This window comes from Scomber japonicus, chromosome 5 (assembly GCF_027409825.1).
Source record: "Scomber japonicus isolate fScoJap1 chromosome 5, fScoJap1.pri, whole genome shotgun sequence".
NCBI lineage: Eukaryota > Metazoa > Chordata > Actinopteri > Scombriformes > Scombridae > Scomber > Scomber japonicus.
Window position 1 is genome coordinate 28043997 of NC_070582.1, and position 17378 is coordinate 28061374.

The window sequence follows — 17378 nt, forward strand, 5'->3', positions numbered from 1 at the left end:
ATGCCAGATATATGGCCTAGTAAGGACAGTTTAGGTGAACAGGGGATCTCAAACCTGATAATCTTCAAGAATCTCCAACATGGAACCCTAATAATGTTTTAATTTATTACATTTCCAGACAGTTGAGAATAAAGTTACCCGTTTTATTCTACTGCTGCTCCTCAGAGTGTTTCTCTTTCACTATCTTCAAAAGTACAGTTCAGGTCTTGCTCTAATGTGGTCAAGGTGTTCGGGGGTTTAGTTTCTGTCAAGGACAAAGTGCCTCTGAGGTTATTGATATCTTTCAGAATTTCTTCAAGAGGCCCTATGGAAGTGGGGTTTCCTCGCTGAAATGTGCCTGATGTGTAAATATTGAAGAAATTAGCAGTTGGGAGGTGAAAAACTCTACACAACTACTTAAAAGGACATAAGTACATCATTCTTGTAAAAATGCAAACATTTCTTAATTCCCTGATTGTGCCACATCTTGGTTATTCCATCTATAAATATGTTTGACAAAGCAGGTTTGTAGTATTACTTTGAAGTGCAAACCAGATACTGGATGTGTGTTTAATAAATTAATTATCAGTGCCATTCTTCAGAGTTTGGTATGACTGGATAAAAGGAATGCCAGTCGGCGACACTGCTTAAATGTGGCACTGCTTTATTTGTTTCCAAGCAGGGGAGTTAACTCATTGAAGTCTTTTCAGCTGGAGAATTGAGGGGTATGGCCACACTTTTTGAACATTAACCTTATACCCAGAAATCCCATTGTAATTTGAGAAAAAGGTCCATGAGGGCAGGCAAAATCTAAATTGGTCAGAAACAAAATCATATCGTCTGCATACAAAGACATTAAATGGTTCTCACGCTCCCCCACTTTGACCCCACAGAGAGAATCACCTGACCTTACTGCAATGGCTAGGGGTTGCCTCCTTTGGCTTGGTGAAACACATAACGGTCCATTTTTATTCTGGATGACCAAAGCCTACAAAAAGTCAAGCTGTCAGAGGGACCATGGTGCTTTACTGCATATTAAGACAACTTTTACTCAGACAACGCATCAAAACCATTCTCAGGAAACACCCCATGAATGTGTCTATTACGATACAATACACCTGAGGTGAAACTGAATGTAATAAATTATAGAGGATTTGTTGACCTGTAGTGAAAGGGAGTTAAATGTTGTGCACGCAAGACAAAAATAAATATACATAAAACTCAAACAGCTTGTAATGTCTTTCAAATCAGTTGCTGAACTTGTTTCCAGAGAATACCTCTGAGAAATACTTTTAAGCACTGTCTTGAAATACTGTATACAGCGGGTTAGCTACTGAGACCTCTTCAGTATTTTCAAGAGACAAAAACAAGTCTCATTAACTTCATGAGTCCCCCATGTGAACTAGCTGCACACTGATGGCTAAGATTTTTTGCACATTCAGCTTAACAAATTAGATGTTAAGTATTTATGCTGTATAGCTTGTCTGTGTGACCTAGACCAAAACTATTATTTTTATGGGATGTTTCTGGAAAAGACCAGTGCACTATACACTGGGAAAATTAACCGTGATGACAAAAGGATCTTAAAAAAAAAAAGACACATGAACAGTCATTAGAACACTCCGCCATTCTCTCTCAATCCACCCACAAATAAACCTCAGATAATAATATTGGACATTAACCATCTTTCCATCCAATTTAAAATGGTTTACTACTTTATTTAAAAAAGGTGAAATTTCCCAAACAGGAGTCCTACGCAGGGGCCAGGAGTCTTTTGATCAAGAGTACAGTGCTGGCACTGGCAGGCTGTGTGTGTGTTTGTGTGGATATCTCAAAGTCTTTTCTTAATGTCGGGGGCCGCTCGGTCGTGGAAGAGGGCCACCTGAGCAGAGAGACAGAGGGGAGGGGAGAGGAAAGAATATGACAAAAAATGTTATACAATAAGTCTAAATTAAATTTGATTGTTTGTATCCAAGTGCTCCGTTTTAAAATCAAGGTTTCAATATAGAAAATCACAACATCTGAGAACACACTTAAAGCCATATACATTTAATAAAAAGGACAAAAAATTGACAAGACAAATGTGAAGAAAACATGATTATATTATACACACCTGGCGCAGATAAAAGTGGAGGGCGAGAACTCTTCAGAGATGGAGGGGCTCCTCTAGCTCCATGGGGGCCCCTGGAGCCTGGATGGTATGGAGGGTGGAGCAGGGGCCCACGAGGCAAACCAGGGGCACTGTATAGGCTGTGTGAGGAAAGAGGGCCTCGTGAAGATTGGGGCCCTAGTGACGGACAAGGAGGCCGATGCAAGGACAGCAGTGGGGGAGGTTTGGTTTTTGGATAGGAGCCTAAAAAAAAAAAAGAAGTGACACAAACCCGATCTGAGTAAAAACACATCACTCTTCCACTTACAGGACATCATGTTAGGATAGAAACACATCCAAATACTGCAGATGAACTAATGAAATCTTAGAGGAGTTCATATGTTATTTATTTACATGAACCACTTCTTTTTAATAACACAACTCCACACAACACCACCACTGACTATAAATGACTGAAGAGTTAAATCAATAATTTACCTGCAAGGATATCTGCAAAATCAATGATATTAAAATAAATGGTAACTGTGTCTATACAACGTGTCTGTTATTGTTTGTCTGTAGTCAAGAAGTCTGCTATCTAACCTGGTGAAGGCAAAAGAGGAACTGGTGGAGGTGGTGAGTGGTTCCCCATGGGCCCAACTCCCCCAGTTGAAGACTGAGGTTGAGGGGGCCCAGGTGGAGTAGGGAGCAGAGGAGGTGGTTTCCCCAGTCCTGGAGGTAACATGTTCCCCCTCTCCCCTTCAGTGCTGGAGGCTGGGGAGAGAAAACCACAGTAGACAGGAAAGGCATGACCCAAAGAGAAGGAAAGAACAGAGAAGATAAGGAGTTAAAGGAGGAATCCGTAATACTGACACAGCACCAGTACTAGTTAGTGTAGGCTCTACAGCGTGATCAGTGTTCTACCTTGTGCATGCACCTGCCGGGAACGGACGTATTCTGTGATGGTTTCCAGCTCCTCAGGGTAAAGATGGACCCCTTCTGTCAATAGCACAAGGAGCTGACGGGTTTCGGAGGGAACACTGTAACGCCCAATCTTTTCCCGATCCAGAAAATCATCCAGCAGTTGTGACGCCTGCGCTGCAATGTCTGAGGGGTCCCTTGCCGGGCGATCTTTGACGAGTCCACGACTGTACTCGGCTGCAACAAAGTCCATGGCCTGGTCTTTGGGCATGTTGCGATGAACTGGGGGGAGGGGGAGGGGGGTATGAAATGGGAGAGTTAGTGGTGTCGGGTCAAGGGACCGGAGGGGGGGGAAAGTAAAATAAAATGAGCCAAAACCATTGAAATGTGCAGTAAAAACCAATTGGTTCTTACAAATGTTTGGGTCATGCTGATATTTGGTACTTTGGTAGGTAGTACTTTTGATAAAAGGTATTTTGAATGTGAGTTGTAGTTCGTTTGAAAGAAGGGGGGCAGTGAGGGGCATGCAATTTGTATAAGAAGTATGCATCTATCAGTAACTTAAAATCGTGTTGCATTATGTTCTTGGACATATTTTATGAGCAATGATTTAACTTTAGGTGATTTGATATGAATTTATATCTGATGCAATGAATCATTTCCTTTTGAATATCTTTATTTAGACCAAACAGCGTATTTTTAGGACATCTTTGAGTTTCCATGTTTCTGTTAGGAGCTAAATAGTTTCAACATGACTCTGCACAGTTTTGATGTTCTTATTTCATATGGTGTGGATTTGACATTTGTATTATGCAGATTTGTCTATGATTGGTGTGCCTTTTTGTCAATTTCTTTGATCAGTTGTATGAAGATCATGGTGTAGATGTCAACATAAAAGAAAAATTAGGCTTTATTTCAACTTGGGTTCTTCAGGCCATCAGTTCTATCAGCTATGAAAACATCTCTTCTTTACTCAACTGAAATGCAATATGAAACATGACTGGCATTTGGTCTTACCAACCATTGACCACGTGTAGGCCTTACTACAGCAAATACAGAAGCTTGAACCAAGAAGCCTAATGTTTTCTACCAATTATGTTTGACCTGTTGGATTATTTATAAATTTATCAATCCATTTGTGTCTCTTGCCACATAGTAGCCCGTAGTTCTGAGATATCACCAATTACTTGGTTAATACAGTGTTAACATCACTGGTAAAACCATTTTTTTAAAAACCCAAGTTGTAACAAAATTTTCATTTAACACGCCAAATTTGCCACTTGTAGATTTTATTCAGTTGTTTTATTCAGTGTTTAAGTGTATACCAGTGTCAGCCAATGGAGGATTTGCTGACTGCCGTTGAATATTGTGTAAATTTGACGCACTATTAAAAATTATTAAAATAATAAAGTGTTGATGAGGAAATCCATGTTACAAATGCTGAGAGCAGAATTACAGCATTTAAAAGTGTACATGTTGGTGTATTTAATGGGAGTATGTCTTGTTTTTATATTGTTTTGGATGTTGGTAGATTTTAAAATGTACATCGTCATTACACCGTCAGTAGAAGTGAGCCTAGAAAAGGGATTGTAAACTGAGGTGGTTTGGCTACGTTTGAAGGAATGAGGGGTAGGGACTTACTTTTGAGGGATTCTGAGAATATGATAACAGTGCAGGAGGACAGAGCTACGTTTGTGTGCTCCACCAGAATACATAACGGGGAGCCGTCTGCTCGCACATCCTGCAGGGCCCGGGTCAGGCCCGACTCCGCCTGAAGGTAGAGCATTTCCACTGATAGGCCACGCTCCTGCAAGCACTGGCCTAGCGATTTGGGGTAATCCCTTTGAGAGGAAGAGAAACACTTTGTTAACTTGACATGTCTATATTAAGTGACTCAGCTGGCAGAAAGATGAACCTAAATCAAATCTCTGAGAATGTGAGAGAGTGTATGCACCTTAATCGTCAAGGAGTTGTGAGTGTTGCATGTGTTTAAGTCAAAAATCTGATAAAACAATGTATTCATTCAGTGAATTTGTGTAATTTTTTGTCAAAGATTTGTGATCCTATCAAAGGAAAACACCAAAAAAACTTAACACTGTTATAAGCAGATGTTGACAGTTTGCTCTTTTGTTAGTGTCAGACGGCTATTTGGAGGTTCAAATCACAATGAACGGCAGCATGCTGTGCCTCTACTGTTTGAGTCTGCATGTGTAAACAGGTGCTACAGCATCAATGGTAAATTTTGGGTTTGTTATGTTTCTATATCAGTTACACGATTCATGGAGCTTTTTCCTATACTGACACCTATTTGCAACATTCAGCTATCTGATATAAGAGTCAAAGATACTAATTCTGGGAAGAAGAAAAAAAAACTAGAAGTAGACAAAACTGTGTGAGGGCTAGTGTGGGTAACTATATAGCTCCTGTTTGCCACTAGCACAGTTAGCAGCTTGACTGTCCACAATGGGCAATGTAAGGAAGAAAAGGTGCAAGTGATAGCCAAATTGTACTGGAAATGCACCACCCATAAAATGACAAAAGGAAAATTGTATTATGTTGGAAAAGTGGTTTACCAAGTTTCCTTAGACCTTTTTTTCACAGTGAAACTGGGTCACCATTTAAATCTATTACAGATGTTATATTATATTACATACATCTGCAATGTAACATTAGATATTGATATTGCAACTAAAGTTACATATACACCACTATTTCATGGCACACAATAGTATTAGCCATTAGCTACTCATCAGTTACTACACTAGAAACATTTCTTCCAGAATAAAATGTGAACTACAGTCTAAATGTCAGTCATACTGTTATATCAATCATCTAAATCCCAACTAACAGCAAAGAACAAGTATATACCAATAAGATGGGGCCACATTTTTATAGCATGGCTGATGAAGAAAAACAGTAACATTTTACTTGTGTGTATTATAACTTTACAAATATAATAAATAGCTATTAAGCGTGCTATAAATTCCATCTATTTTGTTTAGATAATTAGTGTTGGGTTGCATTTACGAGCACTGGCCCATTTGTGCACTTGGTAATAAGCAAATATTAGCGCTGTTATCACTTCAATGTTAGCCAACTAGTTAAGTAACAGTTTCACATCAACATAAATGCAGACACAGCTGCCGTATCTGTCAAACATGATGGATGCTATTTTTGTGCGAGTATGTTGTGCATGAATGACTTTTTGAGATTGCATTGTGTAGTGAGAGTAATTTTTTATGCATTGTACTATTACTTTTGAGTTATGATGACGCATTATTGTGGAGTAGTCTTTATATAGTCACTTGTCACCAAATTATGTGAGGGTGGATCAATATAATGGTGTTGATCCCTGAGCTGAGTAGAGTATCCACTACTCAACCATTAGCAATATGTTGAGAAAGACAACAGTGAGTAACACAGCAACAATGCTGAGCTACTGGTTTAATATGTGGACAACACATGGGCACTAGCTAGTGCAAACCTCCACAGAACACAGGAAGACAGTGGACAGTAACATCAAGTTCACATGAGAGGAAGTCAGGAACAACAGCTTGACCTTTTTAGACTGTGCCATACAAATTGTCAGGGCCCTCTGTGTTGGGAGTATACAGGAAACCCCTACACACAGACCAAAACATACTCTCTGACTCTCACCAGCCAGCATAAAGTAGGTGTTACCAGATCCCTGCACCACTAAGCTGATAATGTACCATGCCCAAAAGAAGGAGCACAAACATTTGAAGGATGCACTTAAAGTTTGTGGATAGCCTAACTGGACCTTTGTGAAAACTGGCACAAGATCCAGGAAGAACTACAATACTGCGGGTGGTGAAGAAAGGAGGAATAAACTAACATCATCATCATTCTTTACATGGTTGGAGTACCTGAGAAGGATTTTCAACACACCAGCATTCCTATGTTTTTCACACCCATCAACACACTAACAGGAAGTGGTCTACCTGAAAGGCTGAACACCCAAACCCAAGAAAAGCATCCTGGGAAAAGTTGTTTTTGTTTCTTTGTCAGTGTATGCAGTCCAATGCAGCAAGCACAGACTTATATATCAGGAAAACTAAGCAACCATTACAAAAACCACATGGATAAACAAAGGAGGGTCAACTCCTCAAGTCAAGACTCAGCAGTTTACCTACGTCTGAAAGTTTGAAGATCAAGAGTCGAGGAAAACATACCTATTTTGGATAGAGAAGACAGGTGGTTGAAATGAGGAGTGAAGCAGGTTTATCTACATAAATGTAGGGAAACCATACCAAACCGTAGATATGAGATCTACGAGACCCCCACCTACAATGCCAATGACCGTCATTTACGGTTGGCCTCAAGTGAGTCTCTGATGATGGTCATTCCAGCTGTGGTATCAATAACCTTGATAACGATCCCACAAAAGGGTTAATAGCTTGGACTCCCCAACATTCAGTTAGAAATGAAGAAGCCTCTTGGATCAAATGAAATCTCCAAGTATCTACAACCGAATAGTCCAGCTGCCCTTGACCCAACCCTCCTGGGACCAACCATGACCTCAACAACTAAGAATTCATGAATAATGTGTGTGTAGCATGTCACGAGTATGTAACTTAAGCCTTTTTGAAAGTATAAAATTGGGTTGTTTTGAGAGGACGTGTTATCCAAGTCATATTTCATATGTACAGAAAATGGGACTTATTGGGACTTAGATCAATTAGTGTACTGAAGAACTCGAAAGCTTTGGTGGAAGGGTGTGTATGTGTTTGACAGAGCTGCAAACAAATCAGTTTCTAATTTAAAAACGGCATTACATATTCATAAAATGCATACACTAACTAAATTGATTGTTCATGAATAAACTTTTTATGACAGAGTTTGTAAAGTCTTAATGTTCCTACTTTCTTCATGTTTGATCTTGAATGGCGCATACAAATGTGTCTTTTCAGACAAATCTGGTGCAGTGATAAAAACTAAATTAAATGAAATGAGTAAAAATTTGAATCTGGGGTTTGAGGAAATGCTCTTTATAAGTTTTTCTATTTTAAAATAATGGGAGGAATATGTGTGGATTATTAAAAAAAACTTCATATAGTCTCAAACAGCTTTTAAACACATTTACAATGACATGACTATGATATTGTTACCAGGGGAGCCGTCAGTCATCATAGGTCAAACATTATGTGAAAATCATTCAACGCATTAACAAAAGGACAACCTGGGCATTGTCTTTTTTTCTTTGTCCTGATGACATTGATGACAATGACTATGGCCTAACCTTATAGCTCTGCATACCTATAACACACTAGGAATGCTGCTGTCTAATACACAACAGACAAGATCGACTGGTTATCTTCAATGGTTCTTTCATTGGATTTGTTGATAGTAAGACAAATATAGAATATCACCAGACCTATCCTTAAATATCACATCCCAAAATGTGCATGTGGCAGTAACTTCCACTCTCTCCACTTTGCAAAAATTATTACTAGTAATATTTAAACATTTAAACCTTTCATGTCACAGTCCATTTTACCTTAATGCAGCGTTGCCTTTGGCGAGACAAGTTACCAATGTAAAAAAAAGTAGCGTTAGCCAGTATTTAGCTGGTGTTTGACTTGTATGTAGTTGGGAAGTTCAATGTTCTTTGACCCCAGCTTCCCATTCCTTATTATCCAACTCTCTCAACACTGCAACACACATTTGAAAGCATTGCAATTTCACATTATTCAACTGTTTAAAACAAGTTGGGAAGATAACCTAATAAAAATAAACCTAATAAAAACTAACAGTTAACAGTCTGCAGTGACTAATATTTACATGTGATGGATAACTAAACTAAGTTGTATAGTCATCCAAACTGCATGTTCTACCATGCACATGACTGTGGTGGTGGTGGTGGTGGTGGTGGTGGTGGGGGTGTGTGTTAATATGATCCTGAACATGACTTAGTCCTTTCAGTTGGTAGTGTTATCAGTTTTGGGGTGATCTGGTATATGTCTTTATAGTTCATTCTCAGCTAAAGGAAATATTAGAATGGGACATGACTTTTTCTGTGTGTTTTCCATAAGATAGGAAAATTGGCCAACTATTCTCCAGGATGTGTGGGAACCCTGGTGATGAATTCATGTTTTGGGAGTTGTTCATTGAGTATACAAGTTCATGCCGATTTTTCAGAAAAGTAATATATAAACTCTATGCTAGAAAGTATATAACCAACCATAAGTGGTACATTTACGCGTGATGGGAGGATTTTTTGGTAGTGTATTGCACATTGGTATACATAACATTAAGGAAGGGCTTTATCGTGTCAGGGTTTGTGTCAACATTACTGATAACACGTTGATGGTATTTAAGTCTCATCTGAAACTGGGCCCATATTTGTGAGATGAGATATCTCTATTCAGGATGGATCAGGGCAGCGGAACATCATTCCAGCCTTACAGAATGAGGGTGTGTTGTTTAAATGAATGCCTGGCCCTAAATCAATGAAGTGAAAGCGCTTGGCCGAACCCTCTATTCAGTCAAATATTATCCTTGTACGTAGAAGTCACCCAAGTTTTCATCATGACTGCTTGTGGTTTAGATTTCTGTCACAAGTACTCACAGGCACTGGTTGGTTACAGAGAGGACCACGCAGTCAGCCGGCTTCCTCTCCTCCTGCACCTGTCTGTAGAACTTCTGATACATGGCTTTACGTCTGTCTGCTGGAGTGCCCTCTTGTTTGGCTGGAGATTTGAGGGTGGTGAAAGAGATGGGAGAGAATCAGTACTGATCTTATTGTTGTAATCTCAAGACATACACAGCATTTGTACAAACCACACAGGAAAATATAAAAGGAATATACTAAATCTCATCGCTGTCAAATGGACATCGCTGGCCGTATATGCTTGTATGAGAGTCACAGTAAATTGCATCTCTGACACATCATGGTATAAAGGTTGTGTTGGAATTTATTAAAAATGTGTACAAAACAAGACATTTTGTTCACCAGTAGATTACTTCTTGTTTTCAAAGAGAGTAATGGAACAAGAAGTCCTCAGCAAGGTAACCAACTTCACTGTGGCCTTGCTGTTGTGTGGAGAACTAGTCATGCCATGTGCAGCACTGGATCAGATCACAGCAGCATTATTTTGGACCTGCCTCTTTATTGAGTTTGTTTGGTTGCTCTGTAAACTGATACACCAGCTGCTCTTGTATGTCTGACAATGTCGCTGCTCAAGAAATGTAGGCCTATACTGTAGTATTAAACTACACCTGCGGTCACCATGGTAACCACAGGTATCACCAAATAAAGAGGACCAAAATCTTAAGGATTACGACTAACACTATAAACTGTATATTTGAGTTATTTGAAGCTTGAAGCAATATGTTATATTATTAACAGCTATTATACAAAACTTTTATTTGATTTAATATGCAGTTAGAGACTGACAAAGCATGCATTTTCATAATAAACATTTTTTGCATGGAAATAATATTAGTCATGTTGTGTAAGGTTTCTGTGCACCACATTAAAAAAGTAAACAAACACAGTTTGGCTGTTGCAAACTGCATTTTAAGGATGAATGTAAAAAAAGTCTCACCATTTGGTTGATGCTTGTATCCCTCATACTTCACGCTTCCACTGTAGTTTTGCATTTGCTCTAGTTCTTCGTAACTGAAAGGAAAGTGGTGAAACAGGTGTGCCTTTTACTGTTATGTTTGGGTGAAGGAAGCATTTCTGTGCCTCCTGTTCACAAGGTCATGTGATGACTTAATATGATCAAAGATGTTAGAAACACAGAAAAACAGGAGGAAGCTGCTTTCAAACCCCCCAAAACATAAGTGTGCTTCAAAGAACCTGAATCCAGAAATGAATATGTTTTTAGTGTTTCATTCTCATGCCTGATAATTTGGTCAGAACACAATTGATTGCTTGATGATGCAGATATGTCAATGCCTTGTTTTTCTTGACATACCATCTGAGGTGCCAAACCATTCAGAGATGAACTGCTGAAATACTTTCCCTTTGTCACGGTTGAGTGAAAAAACACAGAGGTGTCAGTTGTCCAACCCAAATAATCACCAGCCAAAATAAATGAAAACACTGGTGTCATTGCACTGTGGCTGCAAAACTGGATTGGCATTTAAGAATAAGACACTTTGTCCATTTAATTATGGGGCAGAGCAAGAGTGGCAAGTTATTGATTTACCCAAATCAGATCAGCTCCCCTCACAGAAAGCTTGGTAAAAGGTGTCCCTTCCACCCTTCACTCAGCTCCTTATGTGCTTATTTAATTTCATACAAACACTCAATTATTGAGCCAATAAAGCAGATATTGCTTTTTAACATACTTCATACTACACCAAACACATAAAAGGGCATTTATTAGATTCTGACTCTGGGAAAGTGGGAAAAACTGTAAAATTCCCCCAAATTACTACTATCTCTTTAACCAAATCACACATTTAGGCTACTCTATATGCTCTCTTAATGTAATATTTTTGTTCACTTTCACTTCCCTGAGAAGGCCCACTTCCCTCTCTGAAAACCTCTGTATTATAGAGACTGTACGTTTTACTATGATAGAACAGTGTGTTAAACATGAAATGTATTAACAGTGATGTTATTATTGTTGTTATCTTTGCTATTATCATTATTTTTTTAATCTAATTAAATGGACCAGATAGCCTTTGTATGCTTTTCTTTCCTCTGAGACAGTCACACTTTCACAGAAGGTTGTGCTACATGATGCACGATCCCTTATTTAACTTACAATTAATCTGAATAAAACTGAATATCAACATGTTAACTGGAGCTGTTCCTTCGGTATGCATGGAATCAAAACAAACGTCCAATCAAACCTGAAGCTTGAAGCTAAAACATAAAGCTTTGAGTCAGAGGAGTGAAGCGTTAATGCTACTACCTGTCCAGAGCATCCTTAAGCTCCTCGGTCCTCTCCTCTCTGTTGGGGTACGGCGCTGCCCTCCGAAACAACCGCAGCTGCTGCGCACTGCACAAAACAATACAAGTTTGTTAAATACAACTAAATTCTACTTAAGGAAATTAGTACAAGAAAGGCTGTTACGGTTAGGTAACGCCCCCACCCCCTTTTAGCTTTATGCTGTGGCTGCTATAACGGTAGCCTGGTAGCTGCTAATGCTAAACTTGCTACCACTCGGCTTACCTTCCATTTGGGTTCGCCTGTGGCCGCCGTGCAGCTGCAGAGGATTTAGCCCAAGACGACATATTACTGACGCCGTCCCTCACCCGAGACAAATCTGTGCGTTTTTCTCTTCTTCTCCTTTATTTTTATGGTGGTTTAATCTATGCGTTTAATGACAGCGAGAAAGTAAGCGTCCTCCTGGCGTCTCTCCACCGGTGTTATACTCTACAACCCTCCCTGTGAGGAGGAGGAGGAGGAGAAAGTCTTCTTCTGATGGTTGATTAGCCAGTTTACATGCGCATTACCGCCACCTACTGGCACAATGTTGGCAGAGAAATGGATGGATGCAGGGCCGGCTCTAGCCATTTTGGTGCCCTAGGCGAGATTTGTTTGGTGCCCCCCCCCCCTTCACACACAAAAGGTGGAGAATAAAAATAAGGTGGAGTACTCTGTATTCTGTTGATTAGACTTACATTACTTGCATTACTGATGCATACACACTTCTACTTTTACATACAAGATATACTTTTTCTTAATAACACTTTGGTTTACTTTAAAACAAACTATCATAAGCTGTACAATACAAGAAACACATCTCCATGTCTTTAAAAAAATCTTAAATTAAATCAAATAAAAAAGCATTTAGGAACAGTTAAACGTACAATTCAATTTGTTTTTTAAATCCGTAACAGCCAATGAGGAAAATAACATCAACAGACTTCAGATCAGTTTAACTGTACAAATATCTACACAGCTGGTGCACGGCAACAGACACCTGATAGGACAACCCATCAGAACGCGTCACGATTTATGCTTATTAATTCAAGTCCAATGAGACGCTCTTGAGAAATGGTGGATCTCAGGTAGGTTTTGATCAGCTTCAATTTGGAGAAGCTCTTCTCTGCAGCAGCAACTGTCACTGGAAAAGTAAGAGCAATTCTCATGGATGGATGGATGGATGGATGGTTGGATGGATTAGCAGCCACTTGACATTAATCGAAATTTAAAAAACAATGTTGTAGGTAAAAGAAACAAATACAAAAGGGCTAAAAGGCCATAGGCTAAATTATATACAATAACTAGTAATAGTAGTTATAGTAGTAGTAGTAGTTACTAGAGATATTGCCATAACTGTATATTGCTGAGCATACACTGTTTAATGGTGTTAATTTGCTATATAGTACACTGTAGAATAGTGCAGATCAAGTGGATATTGTCCAGGCAGTAAAGTGCATGATTGCCCTAGAGTATTAGTGTACTCTGAATGTAGTCTGTATTGATTAGGGCTGGGTATTGGTACTCAATACCTTTAAGGTATCAACCGCAATAAATCGATACCAAGTATCAATCAATCTCAATCAATCAATCTTTATTTGTATAGCGCCAAATCACAACAAAGTTATCTCAAGGCACTTTACACATAGAGCAGGTTCTAAACCAAACTCTTCAGGTTTTAACTTTAAAGAGACCAAACATTCCCACATGAGCAACAAGTGGCAAGAAAAAACTCCCTTTTAACAATAAGAAACCTCAGACAGAACCAGACTCAAAGTGGGCGGCCATCTGCCTTGACCGGTTGGGGTAGAGAGGAGAGAAAGGAAGGATAGAGGAGAGAAGCACAATGAAAATCAACAATGAAGCTAGAAGGTCCGGGACTGGAATCTGTCATCCGGACGTCTACAGGCCCAGATTACCTGTGAGACGAGAAAGCACAGACAACTCCGGGGAAGAAGTTTAGGTTATTGAATGCATTAATAGAACATGAATGTTAATGGCTATAGATGGATGGATATAGAGAGAGAGGGAGGACGAGAGAGGAGCTCAGTGCATCATGGGAGTCCCCACGGCAGTCTAAGCCTATAGCAGCATAAGCTAAGAGCTCTAAGAGCCCTAACGATAAGCTTTATCAAAAAGGAAAGTTTTAAGCCTACTCTTAAATGTAGGGAGGGAGTCTGCCCCCCGGACCAAATCTGGAAGATGGTTCCACAGGAGAGGAGCCTGATAGCTGAAGGCTCTGCCTCCTGTTCTACTTTTAGAGATACCAGGAACCACAAGTAGACCTGCATGCTGGGAGCGCAGTGCTCTAGTAGGTACATAAGGTACTATCAGTTCTTTAAGATATGATGGAGCCTGACCATTGAGAGCTTTGAAGGTGAGGAGGAGGATTTTGAATTCTATTCTGAATTTTATGGGAAGCCAATGCAGTGAAGCCAAGATGGGAGTAATATGATCTCTCTTTCTAGTTTTTGTCAGAACACGAGCAGCTGGATTCTGGACCAGCTGGAGAGTCGTTAGAGACTTGTTAGGACAGCCTGATAATAATGAATTACAGTAGTCCAGCCTAGAAGTAACAAATGCATGGACTAGTTTTTCAGCATCATTTTGAGACAGGATCTGTCTAATTCTTGCAATATTATGCAGATGAAAGAAGGCAGTCCTTGAAATTTGTTTTATGTGGGAATTAAAAGACAGATCCTGATCAAATATAACTCATAGATTCCTTACAGTGGTGCTGGAGGCCAGAGTAACGCCATCCAGAGTAGTTATGCGCTAGTAGTTTCTGAGTTTAATAACAGGAAGTTACAGGTCATCCAGGCCTTTATGTCCTTAATGCATGTTTGTAGTTTAGTTAATTGGTTAGTTTCATTTGGCTTTATCGATAGATATAATTGAGTATCATCTGCATAACAATGAAAATTTATTGAGTGATTCTGGATAATGTTTCCTGAAGGAAGCATATATAAGGAGAATAGTATTGGTCCAAGCACTGAGCCTTGAGGAACACCATGTCTAACGTTTGTTTGCATGGAGGATTTATCATTAACATTTACAAACTGAAATCTATATCAGATAAATATGATTTAAACCATTTCAATGCTGTTCCTTTAATGCCAATTAAATGTTCAAGTCTCTGCAACAGGATTTGATGACCAATAGTGTCAAAGGCAGCACTAAGATCTAACAGAACAAGGACAGAGATAAGTCCATTGTCTGATGAGGTTAAAAGGTCATTTGTAACTTTTACCAGTGCAGTCTCTGTGCTATGATGAGCTCTAAATCCAGACTGAAAATTCTCAAATAAACTGTTACTATGTAGAAAGTTACACAGCTGATTAGCAACTGCTTTCTCAAGGATCTTAGAGAGAAAGGGAAGGTTTGATATCGGCCTATAGTTGGCTAGAACCTCTGAATCAAGAGTAGATTTTTTAAGAAGTGGTTTAATTACAGCTACCTTAAAGGACTGCGGTACATAACCTGTCACCAAAGACAGATTAATCATATCTAATAAGGAAGTGAGGGAAATACTTCCTTGAGCAGCCTAGTTGTATTGAAACATCTTGTGTCAAACGATACCTGCAATTGATACTTTTTGCAGTGAGAAAATATGACTATTTGTATGGACTGACTCACAGCGAATCAATGCAAGCGCGAATCACGATGTGATTGGCCCACTGCCACAGCAGCCACAACCTGTCTGTGGTGGTGAAGTCGCAATTTAATGCTTCTATTCACATGGGTATCAAATGAAGTACTAAATCACTTATCAGTATCAGTACTTATCAGTATCACTTTAAGGGTACTTGGATTATTACTGGTATCAACATTTTTAAACAATATCCAGCCCTAATATTAGTACTTGATAATTTACACAATATATACAGACAGAACCTTATAGATGAACAAAAAATGAATCTGAAATATAACTGATATGATGGATAATGTAATAAAAGTCCAGGGGAGCAGTCTTCAGTCTCAGAGGAGTCCCCAGAGCCAGCCTTCCTGATCAGTTTGTTAGTGTCCTTGGCTCTGATCCTGCTGCCCCAGCAAATAGCAACAGCAAACAGCAAAGAATATTGCACTTGCTGCAATAGACTAGAAGATGCAACATCTTAAAATAAAATAAATAAATAAAATTGAGACAGAAAGTATGATACCTTGTTTGAGCATGGCTGGATTAAGCTGCTTTCAGGCCTCAGGGCATTTCTTAGCAGGTGTTTTCTTACTGTGTGGCATCATGAACATTAATTGGAGATTATTGAGTCAAGGATTCCAAAATGGGTCTTGCTTTACTAACCTACCGATAAGGATATTCTGGATAATCAAATTTGACTCAAACAGTTTATATTACTCTGTCATTTGCCTAAACATGCCAATAAAGAGATTTGCAAAAAAAAAAAAAAAATTTACTCAAACTAAATTCCATTTACCTCAGCTGTTCTGGGCTGATGGCAGACATTCCAGAAACAGATATGGCAAATCCATTGCAGAAGTCAATCTCATCGGTATGGTTGGATGCCACAGAGGATAAGAAAGGTGAGAACATGTGTGTTTTTATTTAATTTGGGTATAGCAACTCCAGATCATTGACCGACAAAGAGACCAACTGCTCACAGGCAGTTTTATTCAGGAGTCATCAGGGCTGCCTTTAAAACTATTGGACCTAGTTCTACCATAACTGGCCATTTGGGCATATCTGTAAAATGAAATGAGCTTTGAAGCTGATGTCACCTTGGTTCAGACACAAGTATCTCAACCGCTTTGGATTACCATTCAGTTTTGTATAGACATTTATGATCCTAAGAGGATGGTTGACTTTTCCTATAGCAATGATGATGCTACTTGGTAGGTTTCTACCACCATCAACAGGTCAAATTTTCAGTGTATCTGGTACTTTGGTTTATGACCAAATATCAAGAAAAAAACTTACATTTCCATAAGCCTAATGTGTCTGTAGTGCTAGTTAGAAAATCCATGTAATGCTTTGTTTTACAGATCAATTAATTTTACATTTATGTCCTGGAAAATTTCCAAGTAATTTGTAGGTAGTTAAGTTGGTTTAGTTGGTAAGTGTCCACTCATTATATTTGAGTTCATAGATAGTTGTTAATTAGAAAAAACAAAACAAAAGAAATCTTAATAAATGAGATTCTTCCCACTTCCACTTTCAACCCACTTCCATAATCACAGGCTCCATCTTCTGTATATTTCTGTTAGACCCTCCTTTCAAATTCAAAACCTCAAGTTTAAAAACTCTGATGGCATCATCTGGGTTATTTACTCAGAAGCACACAAGAAATAGCTTGTTGCGGCAGTCTGCAGCACTTCTTGTGAGGAGCACACTGATGTACACGTACTAGTTGGTGGAGTCCTGCTTTAATATTTAATTACATTTTAATTTATTCTATAGGCTACTTATTTTAACAGTGTTACAAAAGAATGCACATATGTGTAATACATTATAAGAGGGTTAGGTTGTT

General features: G+C 39.0%; 1 protein-coding gene across 1 annotated transcript; it reads right to left on the reverse strand.

Moving 5' to 3' along the window:
* Positions 1 to 1405: 1405 nt before the first annotated feature.
* Positions 1406 to 12321, reverse strand: si:ch211-216l23.2 (uncharacterized protein LOC565061 homolog). Its single transcript, XM_053319295.1, has 9 exons — positions 12142 to 12321; positions 11881 to 11967; positions 10558 to 10631; positions 9579 to 9699; positions 4631 to 4830; positions 2993 to 3271; positions 2672 to 2842; positions 2093 to 2332; positions 1406 to 1861 (listed from the first exon to the last, which is right to left on the reverse strand). Exons 1-9 carry the CDS (start codon positions 12201 to 12203, stop codon positions 1824 to 1826), a joined length of 1272 nt encoding a protein of 423 aa, XP_053175270.1. The 5' UTR covers positions 12204 to 12321; the 3' UTR covers positions 1406 to 1823.
* Between the last annotated feature and the right edge of the window lie 5057 nt (positions 12322 to 17378).